This window comes from Phymastichus coffea, unplaced genomic scaffold (genome assembly GCF_024137745.1).
Source record: "Phymastichus coffea isolate CEN01 unplaced genomic scaffold, Cenicafe_Pcof_1.1 PCOF00024, whole genome shotgun sequence".
In the NCBI taxonomy this organism is placed as follows: domain Eukaryota; kingdom Metazoa; phylum Arthropoda; class Insecta; order Hymenoptera; family Eulophidae; genus Phymastichus; species Phymastichus coffea.
This window is the reverse complement of record NW_026706835.1, coordinates 1,755,566-1,776,528: the sequence shown is the minus strand read 5'-3', so window position 1 is coordinate 1,776,528 and position 20,963 is coordinate 1,755,566. Positions and strand designations below refer to the sequence as shown.

The 20,963-nt window shown below is 34.6% G+C and overlaps 2 protein-coding genes across 3 annotated transcripts; one reads left to right on the top strand and one right to left on the bottom strand.

The window, feature by feature from the left end:
• Nucleotides 1-2,614: 2,614 nt before the first annotated feature.
• LOC131675507 (uncharacterized) lies at nucleotides 2,615-3,822 on the bottom strand. The gene is made up of 3 exons (XM_058954517.1): nucleotides 3,647-3,822; nucleotides 2,876-3,263; nucleotides 2,615-2,794 (listed from the first exon to the last, which is right to left on the bottom strand). The coding sequence occupies exons 1-3, from the start codon at nucleotides 3,740-3,742 to the stop codon at nucleotides 2,739-2,741; spliced, it is 540 nt and encodes a 179-aa protein (XP_058810500.1). The 5' UTR covers nucleotides 3,743-3,822; the 3' UTR covers nucleotides 2,615-2,738.
• A 4,685-nt stretch (nucleotides 3,823-8,507) lies between these two features.
• On the top strand, nucleotides 8,508-11,799 carry LOC131675506 (uncharacterized). 2 transcript variants are annotated; one of them, XM_058954516.1, is made up of 4 exons: nucleotides 8,508-8,763; nucleotides 9,976-10,095; nucleotides 10,229-10,478; nucleotides 10,552-11,799. In XM_058954516.1, exons 1-4 carry the CDS (start codon nucleotides 8,508-8,510, stop codon nucleotides 10,646-10,648), a joined length of 723 nt encoding a protein of 240 aa, XP_058810499.1. In that variant the 3' UTR covers nucleotides 10,649-11,799. The 2 variants fall into 2 exon arrangements, with proteins under 2 accessions (XP_058810499.1, XP_058810498.1); XM_058954515.1 differs by having other exon boundaries at nucleotides 9,721-10,095.
• Nucleotides 11,800-20,963: the final 9,164 nt, after the last annotated feature.

Sequence of the window (20,963 nt, the reverse complement as noted above, 5' to 3'; positions counted from 1 at the left end):
GTCTCATCCTCCCATATAATGCGCGCTTTTCATTTCCGAATCTGAGGTCGCCGTCAGTCAAAGTTTCATTTCTCGGGAAACTAATTTGGTAATGATGGGTAGTCAAAAGTGCTAAGCGTCTCTGATTGGGAAACATATCGAAGCATAGGTCGCGAGCCGAAGGTAGAAACACGTGAGCAGTCAAATGGTAAGTGAGTGAATAGCGTACAACGGATGAGAGAAGTGTTCGCAACTGTCGTACTGGAGTATCGAGGTAAAGCGTGCCTCATCCTCCCATATAATGTGCGCTTTTCATTTCCGAATCTGAGGTCGCCGTCAGTCAAAGTTTCATTTCTCGGGAAACTACTTTGGCAATGATGGGTAGTCAAAAGTGCTAAGCGTCTCTGATTGGGAAACATACCGTAGCATAGATCCCGTACTGATGGTAGAAACACGTGAGCAGTCAAATGGTAAGTGAGTGCACAGCGTCCAACGGACGAGAGGAGTGTTCGCCACTATAGTATGCGAGTAACGAGGTACAGCGAGCCTCATGATCCCTTACAATGTGCGCTTTTCATTTCCGAATCTTTGGTCGCCGCCAGTCAAAGTTTCATTTCTCGGGAAACTACTTTGGCAATGATGGGTAGTCGAAGGAATTAAGTATATCTCATGGGGAAACATGCCGACGCATATGTCGCGGGCCGAAGGTAGAAAAACGTGAGCAGTCCAATGGTAAGTGAGTGAATAGCGTACAACGGATGAGAGGAGTGTTCGCAACTGTCATACTGGAGTATCGAGGTAAAGCGTGCTTCATCCTCCCATATAATGTGCGCTTTTCATTTCCGAATCTTCATAATAAGGGATCATGAGGATCGCTGTACCTCGTTATTCCCGTACTACCGAACACTCCTCTCGTCCGCTGTACGCTGTGCACTCACCATTTTACTGCTCAGGTTTGTACCTTCGGGTAATGGAATTTTGGCTGGCGTTGTCCTTATTTTCGCAACCGAAAAGCGCACATTATAAGGGAGGATGAGGCTTGCTATACCACGATGCTCGCGTACTTACTGCGAAATTGAATTTTTGTTGTCAGCGGCAAATGATTCGGAATTGAAGAGCGTACATTTTAAGGGAGGACGATAAACCCTCTACCTCGTTACCATAGAATACATGATACGCCTCTGACGCATTTGGCAAGAGATTCACGTATGATGTGGTAGATCAAAAGTGCCTACGCAGAAACGATGTAGGATCGAAATAGAAAAACCAAATTAAATTATTACTTGTAGGATGAAAAGTATAATTTTTATCATTTATTAGAGGACGGTTTTGTTTGTTTAGAAGTTATAACCCAACGAGAGGAATTACTAATTCAAATCATGCAAAATTACATTATATAATCTCCTATAAACTGGAGATATGAGAAAAAACGCAGAATTTTCAAAATTCAATTATTATCTGAGTTATATTGATACTTTGATATCCTATACTGCACCTCATTTAGTAAAAGATTATGCTTTGAAATAAGGAACTGACGTTTCTTTTCCTCGAGATAGATTAGGCCGCGCATATAAATATCGTATCTATTTTCCTGCTTACTGTAACATTTTTTAACTCGTACAATGAAATTTTCTACCCACATTACCATGAAAAATGACATAAGATACTTCAATAATTCACAATTTGTTTGTTTGTAGATCTTGAATAATTTGACGTAGTGGTGACATTCATGAGCTATTACAATTGCTCTTACTGTATCGTCGTACTCTGTTCAGAGATGCAGCGTTTCTCTTTTAACATATTGTATTAGTATTTAGTAAAGGAGAAAGTGCTATGTAGTCGACGAGCACTAATCTCTGAAATCGCGAGACAACCTTGGCAAAAGGGGTACAGGTGTGGCACATATTGTCAGTGTGATACACACACGTGTCGAGCAGATGCAACACTCTGCGATGGCAAGCTGATAACATCTGGCGCGGCACGACTGACCCAAACACCCGAAACTTTCCCTTAATTTTCTTTGCGACAAAGGAGAGAACTCGTCATCGTTTTCTGACAGGGCACAGCGAGTTAGTCTGTCGATAGACAGCGAGAGAGTCGCTTCGCAATCCTGCTTGGTGAAGTGTTGACTCAGTCTCTTCTTTTGTTTCAACACAGCTACGTTCCTTTTGATCAGGAGCAGTGCGTTAATACTGCGTGTGAGTGTAAAACGAGTGTGTAGTGCAAGCCCGTGAAGCGTTGGACTCATTCCTACGCGGCTGTAGTGGGTCACGCCCTAGCGCGTCCCCGAGAGCGTTACCTCCACGCGGCCGTTGTGCCCAAATTTCCACGTGGCGGCGAGGGCTGTCCCCGTCCTCGAGTCGTCGAGGTCGCCTTAGGTGGTCACCATAGTGGTGCGCTCTTCCACATTCGCTGCGGCCTCATTGTATCTGCGCATGTCATCCGAGAGCTCTCTGCGTTTCGTCAATGTGTGTGTAAATGTGTTACGCTGTGGGTATTTGTATCGAGGTTCGCGATTAATTATATTAAAGTTTGTTCATATATATATTGTATTAACGTTCGCCTTGGGCTTTTTCCCTACTTACGACTAGGGTTTTTTACGCCCTTGACGAGCGTCAGTGTTGTCCAATCATCATATTTAAAATAAATTGTTAAATATAATAGAATTTGAAGTACCCTTGTCAATTAATTGCACTAATCCCATTTTCTTCTCTATACTGATATTTCGCGAACTCTCAGCGGATTTAACTAAGTAAACTTTAAAAAACATACTCATTATTCAATACGTTTTTACTTGGACACCAGCGTTTGTTATCTGAAAAATAATGATTGATTTGATAATGTTCATCAAATATATAATTTTGTATCTCTGTTAATAATAAATGATAATTCTTACAAATCATGCAGTTATACAATTCGTATATATTATACATTTTCTTATCTTCTTCATCTTCTATAGAATTATAATTTTCCCATAAAACTGTACTGCTTGAAAAGAATTCTTCTTCGTCTCCATTTCGTAGTGACCATTCAGAAGTAAAGATCAATACTTTATAGTAGAATAAATCTATTATTTCTTGATAAAACTTTGGGAGTTCAGATTTAGAGCATAATAATACCTTTCTCAATTTTCTTAGTATCCTCGAAGTGAGATTGTAAATATTACCATTTATAAAAATATGAAGGTATAAAATATAACAGTCCATGATATCCGTGCCACTTTTACAAATGTAATTATCATTTGATAAAAAATGTTCGCTTAAATTTGTTATTGTCCCCATCGTCTGCAATAGATAATTTTATTATAACTATAAAATTTATATTCATTAAAATATAATATTTCAATACGAACACTAATTAATACAAATTGAAAAAATGAAGTGCTGTTCAACCTTTTCATAGATATACAATCAAATGTAATTGTGCTTTCAGCCCTGTTCATTATTCAAACATTTTTTTTAAATCAATTAAAAGAACTTGCATTGATTTGCAGTTCTTTTAACAATATCATCTTTTGATTAATTTTTTTATTCGATATTATGATGTATATTCAAGGCTAAACCAGGGGCCAAAGTTTATTCATCGATTTTTATGTATTTATAAAAGGGTTGAAGGCTCTTAAAGAGATTTGTATAAAGTGGCATATATATTATAGTAGTGAGATTACCAATTGACATTGTGACAACTTATACTCCTCTTCAGAAATGTTCAGCGAGAACGCGTTCTTGTGTGCACTTTTATCTACTTTATATACTTTCAACATATTGATACAATACTATACATCTTAAAATCATTGAATTGTGTGAATAATTGTAATTCGATTTCCTAATTAAATTAAGTGAAAATTTTTTTAAATATTGCTATACTACCGAATTATAAACTTTTTTGCTGCTTTATGAAATTAAAAAATCTACATTTACTTTTATAAGACAAGATACTTGAAAATCTGGATTATCTTCTTTATCCTCTGTTATAGCTACCCCAGCGATTTCAGAAACCGGAACATCATTCTCTAGTTGAGAATTTGTTGGCACTATTGATTCTGGGCTTATTAGTATTTCCTTTTCTTTTTTCAATAAATTTCTTTCTCTTTTAATTTCTTCACTTTTAGTCATTCAATATGTAAAATTAACGTATAGTAAATTAGTTTTGTTAATTTAAGCTACATTACTTACTTTATCAAGAAAGAAAAATTGAATAAAAAAATAATGAAAAATCCTGGAAATGATATCTATAGTTACGAGGCATAACTGCTTAAGTCTATTTTTCGATGGTAACTCAATTCTATCAAAAATTAACTTAAGCGATTATGCCATGTAGTCACAGCTATATGATTGAAAAAAGAAATAGAATAAAGATTAGCTATATCATGATGTTTTAAGAACTTAAAGGTTTATTTTGTACTCGTGTACTTCATTGGTTTGATCATCTATTGCATCATTATAACTTCATTAAATGTTATTTTTTTGCTTTCTATTATTGTTACTATCCTCGTTAATCTTTTAAGTCAAATAAATTATTTTTCTTAACTCTAACTATATTACTGATTTTATCAAGAAAGAAATGTAAAAAAAGCAAAAATACTAGTTGTATTAGTGCTTTTAAAAATGTTAAACTTTATCAAGTGAAACATTTTACAAAGGATGCACACCCATTTATGAAGTTGAATAAATAAGGTTTTAAAAATGTCCTTACCTCTCCAGTGGCAAACATTGACACAGAAATTCTATGTATGAAAGTACAATGTCCTGTAGTGTTGCAGAATTCTCCAATCTTATAAGTCGTTGAACATTGACTATTATAGATTGAATATCAGCAATATATTTTAATTGGATTGGAATTTTCATCATTGTTCATTGATGTGAAAAGAACAATTAGAGCTGAAAGATAAATAGTTATTCATTTATTGAAAAAGTACCAATATTTATTAATAGGTTATTATGGCAAGACACAATATCAAATTTATAACAATTAAATAATTAAAGAATTATCTATTAACATAGAAATGTTGCATTGTTGTAAACATTTCACTTCATAATAATATATCTGGCACAATACTAATATACAAAAAAATACATTGAGGCAAAAAGCTAGAAGGACAAAACTCTGGAGCTCTTCTAACCACATTATGTATTCTGAAGCTGACAACATTATGTATTCTGAAGTGCTGATTAGGTAATTACAAGAACGGCCTCTTTTGGATTCCCTATCAGCTTCTCCAGTCAAACCACAGAATACATAAAAAGCTCTTTCAATTTAATTATTGTTTTAGAAGAGACATTTCTTGGCACAACAATAATTGAAGGGTGCCACGTAATAAAAAAATAGAAATAAATAGAAATTTCAGAAAGTCTGTAACTTACTCATCAGTCTTTGCACTAACATTGCTCAAACAAAGAAAGCATAACAAATCATAGAACAATTTCTCTTTGGATTCTATTCAACAAAACCTTGATTTTTTAGATCTCACAAAGATTGAATTTCAAATGACATTTCGTATTCAGGGCTTTTTGTAATTTGGCGATTTTATGATTACTTAAGATTCTGGTCTTACATTTTTGTATATTATTTTGAAATTATATTAAATTTAAACAATCCTTAAAAAATGTAAAACAACGCAAGTAGCTTATTTTTCCTCTAATTTAAAGTAAAGAAAAAATGAATATCTAATTGTGTATGCTGCAGATACAATCCAATATTACAAACTATTAGGTTTCTCCAAGTTCTTTTGAGTTATTGTGGCTTTGGAGTTCTGCTTAAACTATAGTGCACCCACCAATTTGTTAAAGTTATTTAACAATATTACAAAAATTAACTAATATATGAGATAAAATGATGCCGAAAAAATCAAACTTGCAATTGTCCGTTACATCCAGAGAGAAAGAGAGGAAGAGAGAAAGAGAGGAAGAGAGAAAGAGAGAGAAAGAGAGAGAAAGAGAGAGAAAGAGAGAGAAAGAGAGAGAAAAAGAGAGAGAAAAAGAGAGAGAAAAAGAGAGAGAAAAAGAGAGAGAAAGAGAGAGAGAGTTGCCACTGCTTCAGAGATGAAGAAACGGGAAATAATTGTACTATGTACACTAGGTAATGTACACTGCCCGGACATTGATTCGCGACCCGCGAAGTTCAAAATTAACATCGAATTTCGTCGAGTAAGCAAAACGATAAAAGTTAAATTGGCGTTTTCATGTGCTATGGAACACCACAGCTCACAAGATGAAAAGAAAACTCCAATATTAGCGCTAATGATGCTCAATCAATAAAAATGAATGCCTATTTTGAACTTCGACCTAGTCAAATCACTTTGCATTGTGATCTAGGCACTGAGCCTAATATGTAAATTCGCAAATTGGGAGAATATCATTCAAATAAAAACTATTTGTCAGATAATATCATTATTATTTAACAATTGTAAATTAAATATGATTGAAATATTTAAGAAAATGATAATAATTATCAAAAGAAAACCATTTCAATGTTTTTGTTTAACTTCAGCACGATATATCTTTTCTGAATATTGATATTTATTTCACTTTGAAATGTTGACACTACAAACTTGTTAATATTACAGGTTTACAAAGCTCAGTTAGAATTATTGAGATTTGCCTATAAACAATATGCTGATTTTGAAAAAATTAAACGCTCGATGAACTTTGATCCAACCTGCGCCAACCTTTGAAATAGACTTGAGGCAACTTTTTTAGGAAGCAAACTATTGAAGGCCTGGATAAGACTCAGTAAACCGGAGGTGAACTGTAAACGATCCTTTATTATGTGCTTTCATACTGTCCGTACTTCCACTGTAATATGGTGGTGGCCACCAGCGAAACAAAATGAGCTCGATATTTTATAGTCTAATTTTTTTTTGAGAAATCGAAAAGCCCATCAATTAAGAACTCAGTCAAGAACAGTTCAAAATTTGCATGATTTTGAAATCATTGCATAGGTAGCCACTAAAATTAAGTTTGCATGTGAAGTTATATTTAGAACTCGGTAACTATTGGAGCTAATACACTAGCATTGATTTCTACACGATTCAGTTATGAAACTTTTCTGTGATTTAGTATTATAAAGAAACTAAGAACGAATATTAGCATATTTCTTACAAGCGGCTAAATCGGCTAAGTAGCCAAGTGGCTATCACCGATGTTAACTCCAGCTTTTCGCTGTACTAGACCATAATTTTTGTTGTTCTGATACTAAAAATATATCCCACCTGTCAACTGAATCAATTCTAGTGTATAACGATGCCTATTAAGCGATGCTTGAAAGCTCGCGGGTAGTATAAAAACTATTAAATTAAACAGATTGCAGTTTCGCGCCAAGTCAGTGGTCATACATACATAAATCCAGCAGGCCAGAGTGAAGAACATCGCGCATAGATGTGCATTATAGAGTATACAAGTAGATAATGTATTAGTGAGATGAAGCGCGTTATTTTTTATTTATGTTTTTATCTAGTCGTTTATTGAGTGTTTATTGATACAGTGAGCATTAATTCCTTAATATTTATTGAGGGGCTCCGCTGTCACTTATATGCAAAAACTTGATTAGGCCTGACTTGACGATCTCGCGATATAAGATGACTTCTAGTAAAATAAATTAAAAAAAATGACAGATAAATAAATTTAATAGTGACAGAAAGCATAGGCTCATCTCAGCGATCTCATGATAAGTCCGAAGTGAATTATCGTACATGAGTAGCAAGGTCGAGCTTTCATGATATGCTTTTATTACGCGCGCACTGCAGCTGGCAGCTTCGAGGAAATAGTCCGTTTTCGCGAGAAGTCTCATTTTCTTCTATTGCGTGCACAGACGTGGATAATAAAAATAAATTGAGTACCGGGTAACCTAACCACCATTTCATGACGCAATAATCATTTATTATCCATTAAAAATTAATCTACTAAGTTATGTTAGAGTATAGGTTACATATATAATTATAAACTTAATCTTTTATAATCTGGCTCCAAGTATATTTGTAAAATTTATATATCTATAGGTATGTATATAACTTCCACACTTTACTTGTGTACTTTGCGCTTATCGGCGCCACTGTATTAACTTAATAGTGTTATATGTGCTTGTATGTTGTCTAATAAAACCTTAATATACTATATTATATACTTCACGACACAATACGCTAGTGCGCAAAGTGCAGCCTCTGCAACAGTTTTTGTACCTCATCGTTTAGTTAAAATTTTGTTTTATTGATGTGCCAAAAAATTATTGTTAATAGGTAAAGTAAGAACATAAGTTCAAGTAATTATAAATGCAAAATGTGATTTAATCTATATTTGGTTTGTTATTGCTTATAGGTTATGCTAAATAATGTTCATCAGTGTATCTATAATACTTTTGTTTTTTTATTTTATAAATTTATACAGATTTGCAGGCAGAAATTTTACTTTGGTGATGAGCATAGTATAATATAAATTATTTTTAAGATCTCATTATTTTTTTTTTTGCAGCTTTCATTTAATTCAACTATGCATCTATTTTTTTATTAACTTATTTCAGTATTTCAACTCAAGATGTCAAAATATAGCTTATTTTACTATCAGAATGAAAGATGGCAAAGATTAGTTCACTGGTTATACTTCAATGGAGATGAAGTTATAAAAGAACAGGGCAACACAATAACGTACAATGTCAGTCTATTGAAACAGTGCATGCAGTACACCAATAATTATTTATCCAATCCTAAAAATGATTCACTTAATTTATCTGCATTGTGCATTAAACAAAATTCATCACTGTATCAGAAACAGATTATTCAATTACAATCTTGTAAGTATATACACTTAAGATTGTACTCTATTGAAACTTGCTGCCGCAAACTTAAATTTCATTGTTCACTGATTTCTTTTTACTTTAAGCATGTTTGCATGCTTTGTTAAAATAACTGAAACAAATGTGACATGTTATCTTATTCTCCATTAATCTCTTGCCCACAGCTTTTTGTTACCTCTATCCAGTAGTACTTATATCAAAATTACCATCCACCATTCATGATTGTTCTTGTTTTTTATATCCTGTGAACATTCTATCCTAACTAATCATTATTTTATTCTTTTGTAGCTTAAGTATAATCCTTTCTTTCTTTTTTTCTTTTTAAATACCCTCTTTTCCTTCACTTCCTTCATATGAACACGTTGAGGGTGGTACAAGTCATATATGACTGATATGGACTAAGAGCTGAAAAGTCCTAAAAGGCCATGTAAAATAGATTTTCACGAATGACTTTCAAAACTATTTCTTATCCATTATCTAGTCTGCCAATTTCGTTGTTACCTTAAACATGTTAGTAGACTACTATTCGTATATTAATATTGTATTTTTCTGAATTGAACCATGCAGTTACAATTATTACTTTTTAAATTTTATTTTTCAAAACTTTCAATAGTGTTTGCGTGTGCAAATGTAAATGTCTTACTTTGTACCATTTCTTTTTAACTATACACATTTTCTTGAAATCCTTTTCTCTATTTTGTAAAAACTGTTCTCAACCTCTATTTGAATTCTTTTGTTCTACAGTACGATGTTTACAGGAGTTCTTACCTCCTCAAAGACCTTCAACATCTTTTCTATGCCTTTCAGCATTTTTTTTCTCTAGTCTTTTCTTTTTGCTCATTCACCCATCGTGGTCAACTTCTTCATGATCTATAATTCTCTCTCTTTCCATCTATTCCCAAATCTGGAAAGATAGTTTATCATATTATACTATTTATTTTAATTTTGTTTTAGTGAATGATAAAACTTCTTTAAATATTGAAAAGAAGTTGTCAACTTTCAATTCACCGTATTTATCAAAAATATTGGAATTATGGAAAAAGATATTCCAGGCTTGGAAAAAAATTCACACCAACAAAAATCATGCACATCATGAAGGGATTAAAGAGATTATAAAATCATTGTTAGATAACTCACTAGATAAAACTATTAGCTCACAATATTTGAAATTAGGAATTCAATCAAATTCTAATCCAAAATTTTATATAGATTTGAACACCAGTTTAAGAAACAGTGGTAGAATACCTATCATAAACTTATTAAGTATAATTGTTCAAGGAAAGCCATTTGAAAGTCAGACATATGTTCGAGGGAATCTTGAACATTTATGTAAGTTTTAATTATGTTGCAAAGAATACCACTTCCTCTTTTAGAGATTGGTTTAGCTGTGATAAATTCCGGTTATACTGTTATTCAGGATGCTACAGATATATAATTATTAAAATGATATAAAATCTTACAGTTGCAACTGAGAAATCTTTATTATTCAAGGATGCATACAACTATGAAATCACCACTAAACAGAAAGAAGAAGTAATACAAGTCCATAAAGTACCTGTTTTACATAACAATGTCTTATTTAACTGGAAGGAAAAGCATAATAAGTTATTGGAGTCAATTGAATCGCAATCAGAGAAAATAAATCCTATATTATTGAAACAAATAAAAGAATATATAAAAGTCACATCTGATTTCATAACTCCTTTTCTACAGTAAGAATTTTTATCGTCTAGTAATAATTATCAATAGAAATAAGAACCAATAATTTTTACTTTTTCATTTCAGATTAAATGTTTTACCTAAAAGATCAAAGCGTACCATGCGAAAAATCAAAGCAGTCAAAAATTACAATAAAGAAGTGGAAGAAGAAGTGGAAGAATAAGAGGAAGAGGAAGGGGAAGAAAAGGAAGAAGGGAAAGAAGAGGAAGAAGACGAAGAAGAGGAAAAAGAGGAAGAAGTGGAAGAAGAGGGAGAAGAAGAGGAAGAAGGGGAAGAAGAGGAAGAAGAGGAAGAAGAGGAAGAAGAGAAAAAAGAGCGAGAAGAAGAGGAAGAAGGGAAAGAAGAGGAAGAAGAGGGAGAAGAAGAGGAAGAAGAGGGAGAAGAAGAGGAAGAAGAGGAAGAAGAAAAAGAGGAGGAAATTGTCCTGAAAAAGCAAAAACAGAATAAAACAATAAGGATTACGAAGAAAACGAAACCTTCATTGCTGCAGCTCAGAAAATAGATTTTCCATTCCCTTGGGGGTCATGTAGTCGTAGGAAAAAATTACTTATCGAGATCTTTTTTTGCTATTTAAAATTATAAAGGCACTGCCCTTGTTGTTTCTCTTTTTCTCCCTTAAATTGCATTTAGTTGTTTCGTACTTCTTTTAGTCGCACGTTAAATCTGTTTTATAGTATTTTTGTAATTGCAAAAAAGTTTTAATAAAGGGCGCAGGAAAAGAACCAGTGTAATAAAAATATGTTTTATTTTTTCTTGTAGTAAATTGTGTGACTATTATTGGGATTGGCCATCACATGCAAACATTGTCGCGGACAAGTTGGTTATTATACATTGCAAGCATAAGGAATTAATGTGTTTAAAATCAGATTTTTTATCTATTGATAAAAACATTCGAAAAAGTAAGTCGAATAAATTTCTATCTGAAAGTTTCCCAATTCTAAATGCCCCAAAATTTGAAACTGTAGGCAGAAAAAACACATCAGCACCCTACGCTTGCAATGCATAACGACCTACTTGTCGGCAGCAACTTTTCCGCTATCGATAACGTCAGTACTCCATAAATGATAATTATTCATGCAATAATTATTTTTTTACGTCCTTTCGGACTCTTAATAAGAAAGATGAGGTAAAATAAAGAAAGATAAATAAAACTTTGAGAAATATGTTGATGATATGTAATTAAGACATTTTTTATAAAAATAAAGCAGAAATAGTTATAAGTGGCTTCAAAGTTAAGATAAGAAGCCGTTCTTAATAAATTTGAGTTTATATTATCTATATAATACCTTGAATGTAACATTTTCGACACTTTTCATAGAATTATCCATATAAGATTTAATAAAAATTTATCAAAAATTAATTTGGTTCTGAGTTTAGATTTTTTTCTCTTCATTGTTTGCACTTCTTGAAATTGATCTTTCACAGCATAACTCACAATCTTTTTAAATTTACACTCATTCTTTTAATTATGACAACCAATCTATTTTCATATCTTTATACGTTTTCATTATCTCCGTACCATTTTTCATAAACTTATTAATGTTTATTATCACTTAATCGCATTATTTTTAATTAATTATGCCTTCATTTAAATAATTTTTATTTATAATTTATTCGCTCGGTTATAAAAATATGAGAAATTATATTCTTTATATTTATTTTTATTTTATTTCTTACAAACCTGTCCTTTCTTTCTAATGGCCTGCATTCCTTGTATCACTATTAGAAGCCTTCATTCGTCAATATTTCTCTTGATACAAATAACAGTTAAAATAGAATCTAACTAGTCATATTTACAAAAGACTTCATACAGTAGTCATGCAATGAGTGTTATCTTTTAGAATAATATTAGGAAAGTCTGAGTTCGCGATAAACCATTCTCAAAATGATGGGAAGTATAAGCTCTGAGTGGTTTGTCTGACGAGGGAAGTGAACTTTCGACTAATAGAAAGGCGAGTGACTTCACGTCGTCGAATGCGTCAAAAGCTTATTAGGAACTGTCGTACGCGAGTAGGAAGAGACTTTATCATCTGGTTTCATAATGTGCGCGTTTGTACTTCATCTCTGAAGCTGCTGCAAAAGAAAGTCTGATGAGGGAAGCAAAGGAGGCCTCGGCTGCCGTTTACGCATAGAAACTTCATGAGTCAAAATATAGGTGCGTCTTTGTCGGTTATCGCATCAAACGCCTGATGTGAACTTTTGCAAGCGTACAACAAGGTCGCGCTTTAATGGTGTGATTTTATAATGCACGTTATTCAACTGCGACTGTGGCTGCTACCAGTCAAAGTGTGTGTTCCCAAGAAGTTATTGTAGGTATCATGGGGATTAAAAAGCTCAAAAGACTTTGCTTAAGAGATAAATGAGAAGGGTCTCGACTTTTGCATCTCTGCAGCGTTCTGATTAATCAGAAAATAGGCCCAACTTAGTTATCCCGCGAAAAGCCTGAGATTGACTGTCGTACGCCAGCAGCTATCCTTACGGCTGAAGCTTCACAATGTGCCTATATAATGTGCGTACTTTGATTATTATTTTCGGGAATAAATGATTCTGGGAGTAAGGGGTAAAATAAATACTTGAGGAACCTTTCATTTTTCTGGTGATACAAATAACAATTAAAATAGAATCTAACAAGTAATATTTACAAAAAAAACGATTTTTAATTTATTTTTTGCAATTACTGATAACGTTATAATTTAATCGAGTTGATATTGAAATGAAACTCACCTGCAAACATACTCTTCCAAATGTGACCAACCCCATTGAAATCAGTTGAATCGTTGCGGCGATATGCGCGAACATACATAAAATAATCAGGTCGAATATAGAACCTCTTCCTTTTTGAAGTCGGTCAAAAGATCTTACTTAGGAAACGCAGAACTGGGGGCCTCGGACATCACTTTCATTCGGACTCTGAATCATTCAGAACGCAGCTCAGGTCAATCTTCGTACGGGAAAGCTGGAATATTGAAATACTCGAAGTGTTTTTCTCATGAGACAAATAAGAGGAGCCCCATTGCCGGTTTCATGTAAAGATTTTTGATTAATCGAAAAATAGGCCCAGCTCAGTTATCCTGCAAAAAGCCTGAGATTGACTGTCGTTCAGCAGCAGCTTTCCTGTTGCCCAGAGCACAATGCAAAGTAATTTAACTAATTTCATTAACCTGTGTAGATGAAATGCTGCATTCTGAGACTGACTGAAGTGCTGATTAGGCAATTACAAGAACGGCCTCTTTTGGATTCCCCATCAGCTTCTCCTATCATACCACAGGACATAGGACGCTTTTCAAGCCGCCTGACAAACGTTTCCCGTCGGGTCTAGATGTTGATTTGCGATCTATAAAGTTTAAACACATGGCGGGAAGCGAATTACGAATGGCATTTCCGCCTTACTTGCGCGCCATCTCTGAAGCGGCGGCAACTCTCTCTCTCTTTCTGGACGTAACGGACATTTGCAAGTTTGATTTTCTCGGCATCATTTTATCTCATTAGTACATTTTTGCAATGTTGTGAAATAACTTTAAGAAATTGGTTGGTGTATAGTTTCAAGTGGTGCAAGATTCCAAAGCCAGAATAACTCTTAAGAAGATTTATAGTAAAATAAAGTAAATTTTCACTACTAACCTTCCTTTTTAGCTATCTTAATACAGTAATCTCAAGTAATCATAAAATCGCCAAACTATAAAAAGCCTCAGAATACGAAATGTCATTTGAAATTCAATCTTTGTGAGATCTAAAAAATCAAGGTCTTGTTGAATTGAATGCAAAGAAAAATTGTTTTAACTATGATCTACCATGCTTTCTTTGTTTGAGTAATGTTAGTGCGAAGACTAATGAGTTAGTTGAAGACATTTTGAAATTTCTATTTATTTCTATTTTTTATTATGTGGCACCCTTCAATTATTGTTGAGCCAAGAAATGTCTCTTATAAAACAATAATTAAATTGAAAGAGCTTTTTATGTATTCTGTGCTTTGACTGGAGAAGCTGATAGGGAATCCAAAAGAGGCCGTTCTTGTAATTACCTCATCAGCACTTCAGAATACATAATGTTGTCAGCCTCAGCATAATGTTGTTAGAAGAAGACTACACCAGACTTGTGAATTCAAAAATCAATCTTTTAGAAATATTACAAGAGAAACAGTTAGCCTCATACATGGCTGGAAGAAGAGCAATTTGTAAAAAACTTTCCTCAAGAGAGAAGCTCTCCAATTCACTTGCCAGGTTGTTATGCTTTTATAATAATAGTATTTGTTCTTCTGTATACATTGATCATGAGACCAAAAAATTATACATAACGTTCAATAACAAACAAAATATGAATAGTTTAGTAAAGAATTTCAACAATATTTGGAAGGAAACTAAATCTTCATTATTTAAAATTTATCTTGATTTTACTGGTGTTAGCTGGAAGAGTTGTTTTTTTTTATTTTCTTTTAAACTATTTGTCTAGTGTTGACAGCGATTTTGTTAAAAAGCTCAATCTACTCCCAATTGTCTATTTGCTCAAAAATGTTTATTAGTGTGGTTGGGGAGGTGTTATAATTTCTACGGAGTAGGAGCGGTGCTACTCGTGGGGGGGTGTCAGAAGGGTAATTAGTACTGGGTTTGAGTAGTTCACCGAGCATTGTATTTTTATCTTGGATGTCGCGATGATGACTAGCGGTGTAATGTGTTTGTGTAGGGGTGTTTTGGTAAGTGCATTTCTCAAAGATATCTCTTATCTCTGCTATATATTTCATGGCTATGTGTAAGCAGTTAGAGTAGAGTTCATGAAATTGTTTTAATGAGCGGATTTTTTGTTCGGAAAGGTAAAATGCTGTTAATGCGGGGTGTTTTAGGAATTGAGTCTATAGGTAGCTCGAGGTTGAGATAGTGTAGAACGACATGATGTATGCAGTCTGTGCATTTAATGCATCGTATGGCGTATGGTGGTTTGTGAGGGCCGATGATTTTGACATAGACAAGGTTATATGATAATTGTTGTTGTATGGGTAGGGTGTAATGACAATTTGTGCAAGTAGGTAAGAAGTTACTATTTACATAATAAGTAACTTCTGCTTCCATTAAATTTGATTTGTTATGCAATGTGTTTTCAGTATGTGGTATTTTGCTGGGGGGGGGGGGGGGGGGGGGGAATTGTTCATTAGTGTTATTTTTGTACATTTTTGTGGGATTATACGGAAGGAAATTGATAACAGGTGAGGTCTTTCGGTGTTTAGCAGCTGGTGGCTACTGCAATGTCTTGCAGTTACTTGTCAGTATCCTAAAAAAGAAAATAATGCAAAATAGTTGTTTTTTTTGTGTAATGTTCAGTGTTGTTATTTTCGAAAAGACTCTGATATGGGGCGGATCGAATTTCTTTTGATGCGATTGATGTCTATTAGATTTTTTTCTATTTGTACGGCATATAAGCGTGCGTCTTGTAATTTGTCGTAAAAAGTAAAAGGGCAAATGTAACGTCTGATTTCATGTTTGAGGCCCTTAATAAAAATGTAAATAGCTAATTTTTCTCTCTGAGTTTCGTCTTCTGTAACTTCGTATAAGAACATTTGCGCGGCCTTTCCCATGACAATGTATTTTTGTAAATATGTATTTATTCTGTGTCCGAATTCCATTGTGGTTTCTTCCTGCATTTGTGTTGATACACTTAGTCTCTTTTTTTCTATTATTAAGTCTTCGAGTAATTTTCTTATGGCTCTGTGATCCATGTTTTCAGACATATAGCTATTGTTGATTTTTATGTTTTGTTGATTAATGGTGGAATTTCTGATTCTGATAATACTGGATAGATCTGTCTCTGTGTGTAGCTTGGTTTCTGGGTCAGTTGATCGTCACGTTCGATTTTAAAGATAGTAGTTCGCTCTTCGGGCTGTATTGCCGGCGGGGCTTTCTTGTTTAGCTTGTCTGGGTTTGTTTCTCTTTCAGGTTTCTTGGCTAGGTAAAGTAGCAAGTTAGTCAAAGAATTCCAGAATGCGCCAAGTAGGTGTATGCTAAAGCCACAGAGGGAATCAAAGATCATAAGAATGGCCAAAACAGCGGCACTCTCTGATCCGAATGTAATGAATCGGCTCCATAGCGATTCCCACGTGGAATTCGCACTACGATTCAAAAGAAATATGGATATTCCCGGAGCTAGATTGGATTTTCCAGCGAAGCCGAGCGCGATTTGATTAAGGCCCGCGTTCCGTTCTGTAGGGAACATTATAAACGTAAGAAAGTGTTCGATGTCGTTATATGTGTAAATTCAGCTTGTTGCCGTGTTTATGAAGCTATTACATTCCCAACTTTGCTTGGCCTGAGGTTTCATTATGTGCGGGGTTTCTTGACTAGTGACGTCCGGAATAACTTTTACCCATGAGTCACCAAACTTATACATTACCGACATTTTAGTATCGCAAGCAGTTTTGGTTCCGTATTGTTTTATTATATGCGTACGAGATGTGATAAACATTGGAGTCTCGCCGCGCGTGACCGGTAATTCTTGGTAGCACGTTTCGGCCTCTCTAGCTTTGACTTCTGCAGGTACGCATTTGATAATGTGTACTACTTCACCCGCCATCATGGTCATGTATTCGGATTCTCTCATTAAATAATATGCTAAAAGGTCCGGTGATAAAGTGACAATATTTAATGCATTCGTAATAAGCTTTCTTTCTAATTCGCATTGCTGTAATAGTACGTCATGGTATAACTTCTGTAGATGATTTTTAATATGTTTTTCAACAAATAATATTTTTGAATTTACATAAGTGAAAAGATCTAGATCGTGCATATTTTTAACTCTGTTAGAAATGAAATGTTCACCGAGCCGATTTTCTAATATGAATAATCTCGGGTGTTCTGTTTTAATAATTTCAAAACCGCACTGTATCATTCTACCGAGGTCTTTGAAAACAAAAGATATATCCTCAGAATCCAATACATAAAGTAGTCTTCGTTAATTACCGATCTCTGTTACCTTAGTGACGGATCCTGAATATAGATTAGTATACTTGCTGGCTTGGCACGCCTGAGACTCGGTTCTGTCCCAGAATGCGTATCCGAATATGCTATCAATGCAACGTTCTTCAGTAAATTGACAAGAAGTTCCGGACTCAAGTTTGATTTTATTTGTTTCCAGTGTTACGGAGTTAAATCTTTCTTCGAGTGATACTTTAACATAGCCGGTAACGTGTACATTGCTGAATGTGCCGTAAGGGTCGGAGAAACTTCCTGCGTTAGTGCAAGTGCCGTCTGGGGCAATGTAACTTGCCAATTCTATCGGGTGTACGGTTGTTTGATTTATCATTAAGTTTTGTACTAGATTATCGCCGATCGTCATTATTCGTTAAGAGTGCATTTTAATGCATTCTTCTCGTGGTACTTCCTTAATATATTCTATTTCGGAAAAAGGGGGGGACCATTCGTGAGAGAGCGCACCGCAAGTCTTGTCTGATCGTTGACCTCTATTTTGCAATAACCGACTTTTACAGTTGCAAAATCATTAAGTTGGAGGAGACATATTTCAGTTACAGTAGAATTGATTATCGGATTAGGAATGTCGCATTCAGCAATATCTACAAGAGAGAAGGTAGTGAAGTTAGTAAAACGTTGAAAACAATCGTAGGCTATGAAAGGAGTGACTATTTTGAAGTATTGTTGGAAAACGATGCTGAGAATGACCGCTTTCATCTGAAACATAATTTTTCAATTACTACTTGTTTCGATGTACGATTTTTTCAAACGATTGGCGTGGATTGTTCGAGTTTCTGTTTCGTTTATTTTTATTTTAATATTTTCTTTTTCTCGCACTTCCAGGACCAAGTTGGGACCGGCAAAGTAACTGCCTGTTAGTTTATAAGGCTATGGGCCGCTTTTTAGAAAAACCCATTGACCGACTTTGAATTTGCTAGGATTTGTTTTTTTATCATACTGCATTTTGGTTTTTTCTATAGATGTTATTAATTTTTCTCTAGCTATTTCATGCATATTAGGTAATTGTTTGACCAAGTTTTCCACGTAGCCTTCGTAGGTAGGTAGTAAATCTTGCTCTAGTAGGGGCTCTGCGCTTGGTAGGCGTGGCTTGCGAGCGAACAGCAGTTCCCACGGCGAGAACTGGTGGCTGCTGTGCTAGCTTGTATTATAATTAAACATAGCAAGTTCGACATACTCGTCTCAATTTTTGATCTTGGAAGTGAACATTTTTAGATATTCAGTTAATGATAAATTAATTCGTTCCACATTGTTAGCCTGCGAGTGATAAACCGTTAATGTAATATGCTTAATTTTGAAGCGAGCTGCAATACGTTTCATTAGTTTTGAAGTGAAGTTAGTGGTGAAGTTAGGGTAGAATTTTGCATTTCTTCGGATGAAGGACCAGATTAGTTTCACGAAGGCGTTTCATTAACTCGATGAGGCTCTCGCAGTGTTCTTCGAATGTTTTAGAATATACGCAAATATCATCGAAAAATGCTACTACAGTTTTTAAGTCTGATACTAGTACATTTATTAGTGACAGAAAAACTGGTGCGCTAGTTTTGAGTCCAAAGGGGGAGCAACAAAACTGATATAGGCCTGACTCGCATTGGAATGCCGTTTTATGCCTGTGTTCCTTTTTAATGCTTATCTGATGATATGATGAATACATATCGAATGATGAGAATAGTTGCGCACCGGCCATTCGTTCAAATAAGTCGACAGGTAGAGGGACTGGGAAATTATAATCCGGAATAATTTTATTTAGCGCGCGATAGTTAAATGCGTTGCGCGGCGGTTGCGGTTCGCCATCTTCCGTATTCTTCTTGGGCACGCAAAAGACTGGTGCGCAATATGCGCTAGTTGATTTTTCGATAATACCTCTTTCTAGCAATTCCTGCATTTGTTCATTTATAAATTTACTGATCTGCGGGGGGTGCCTAAACTGTCGGAGTCTGCTTGGTACTTCGGAGGTAGTATAGATCTCGTGCTCGATAATACTCGTTGCCCCGAGCTTGTCGCCCTTAACAAAAAATCTGTCGCTGTAATTTTCGACGATTTCTTCAATTTTTGTTCGTTGATCTTGTTTGATATAGTCCAATTTAATCAACCGAAGTAACTGTTTGACTCTTTAGTGACGATTATTAGTTTCTGGGTTAACAAGCAGTGCTGCGCAAGGCGCTCTAGATACTTTTCCTCTAATAATCGAGCGGGCTGTTAATAATGCATTTAATGTATTACTAACTATATTTGGCTTTTGTAAGTTACTTTGTGATTTAATAATTGGATCGAGGTACCTAATTAGTATTTCGAGCAAGTATACTCGATCGCAATTAATTTCAGATTCTTAATAATATTAATAATACTGTTAGTTAATTCTTGTATTGACGGATAATCTAATTCTAATTTTTCTGATTTTTTAATCATTTCTATGCTTTTTTTAAAGCGTAGAGTAAATCGGATTCGTTTTCCAGAGTTTGCATGTTTGGGCTGCTGCCGTTGCTGTTGCGTAGTTGGCCGAGTCTGATTTTGATTCTGCGGTATCCGATACCAACAGTCTTTAGCTGTGTGTTTTGGCCTATTGCAAATTTGGCAGGTGTTAGTATCTTCCGATTTCATTAATCGAACCGGCTTTATTTCAAGTTGGATTAGCGCTTTTACTGTTTCGGTTATTTTCTCAGGTTCCTGTACGTTGAATTCTCGTTCAATTTTTATTGCTTTAGTTGTAGCTAATTCTAAATTTTCGGCTTCCCCCATACGTGCTTTGATGACCCAATATAAACCGCGGATGAAGAATTTTACTTTGTCTTTTTCAAGTTGGCTTTTAAATCCAGCATAGTTTCGATTTTCCCTTTCTGCTGCTTCAAAAAGATCGTCAGCTACTGTTTTCACTCTGTTAGAAAATGTGACTACATTCTCACCACGTTTTTGTTTTAAGGTTGCTAATTCGCCTGTTAATTGATTACAAGTTTTTGCTGATCCGAAAAGTAGGTCTAAAAATTTAATCATTTGTTCTACATTATCAAACGTTTTTCCTTGCACGCCTTTAAGTGCCTCACCGCTTAGTTTAATTTTAATTAACTTCGTAAGATCATTTTCATTGATTGTCGGGACTATACTGCGTGCTTCTCGACATCCGTCGATAAATAAGTGTAAGGGTATGTTAAATCCATCGAATTTAGATACGAAGTTAACAGCGTCTTTCAAGCTAAAATTTTTTATTGGCGATACTATGTTTTGAGTGGAATTCATTAGTCCTGTTCTGAAAGTCCCCGGCGTATAATACGTAGCAAATGGGCTGCTTGCAAAATTTGTTTTGTTTGTAGAGGCAAAATGTCGAGTTGGAGTGAAATCAACTTTTTTCGATTTATTATGAGCCATTTCTGGTGATTTGGAAGCGGATGGAGTGTTAGTCATAGATACGTTTGTAGTGGTCGCGTTATACGTGTCTGAATTTTCAATTACTGTCTCGTAACCTGTTTGATTTTCGATGAGCTCAAGTAATGGAATTTCAGTTTTATCTAA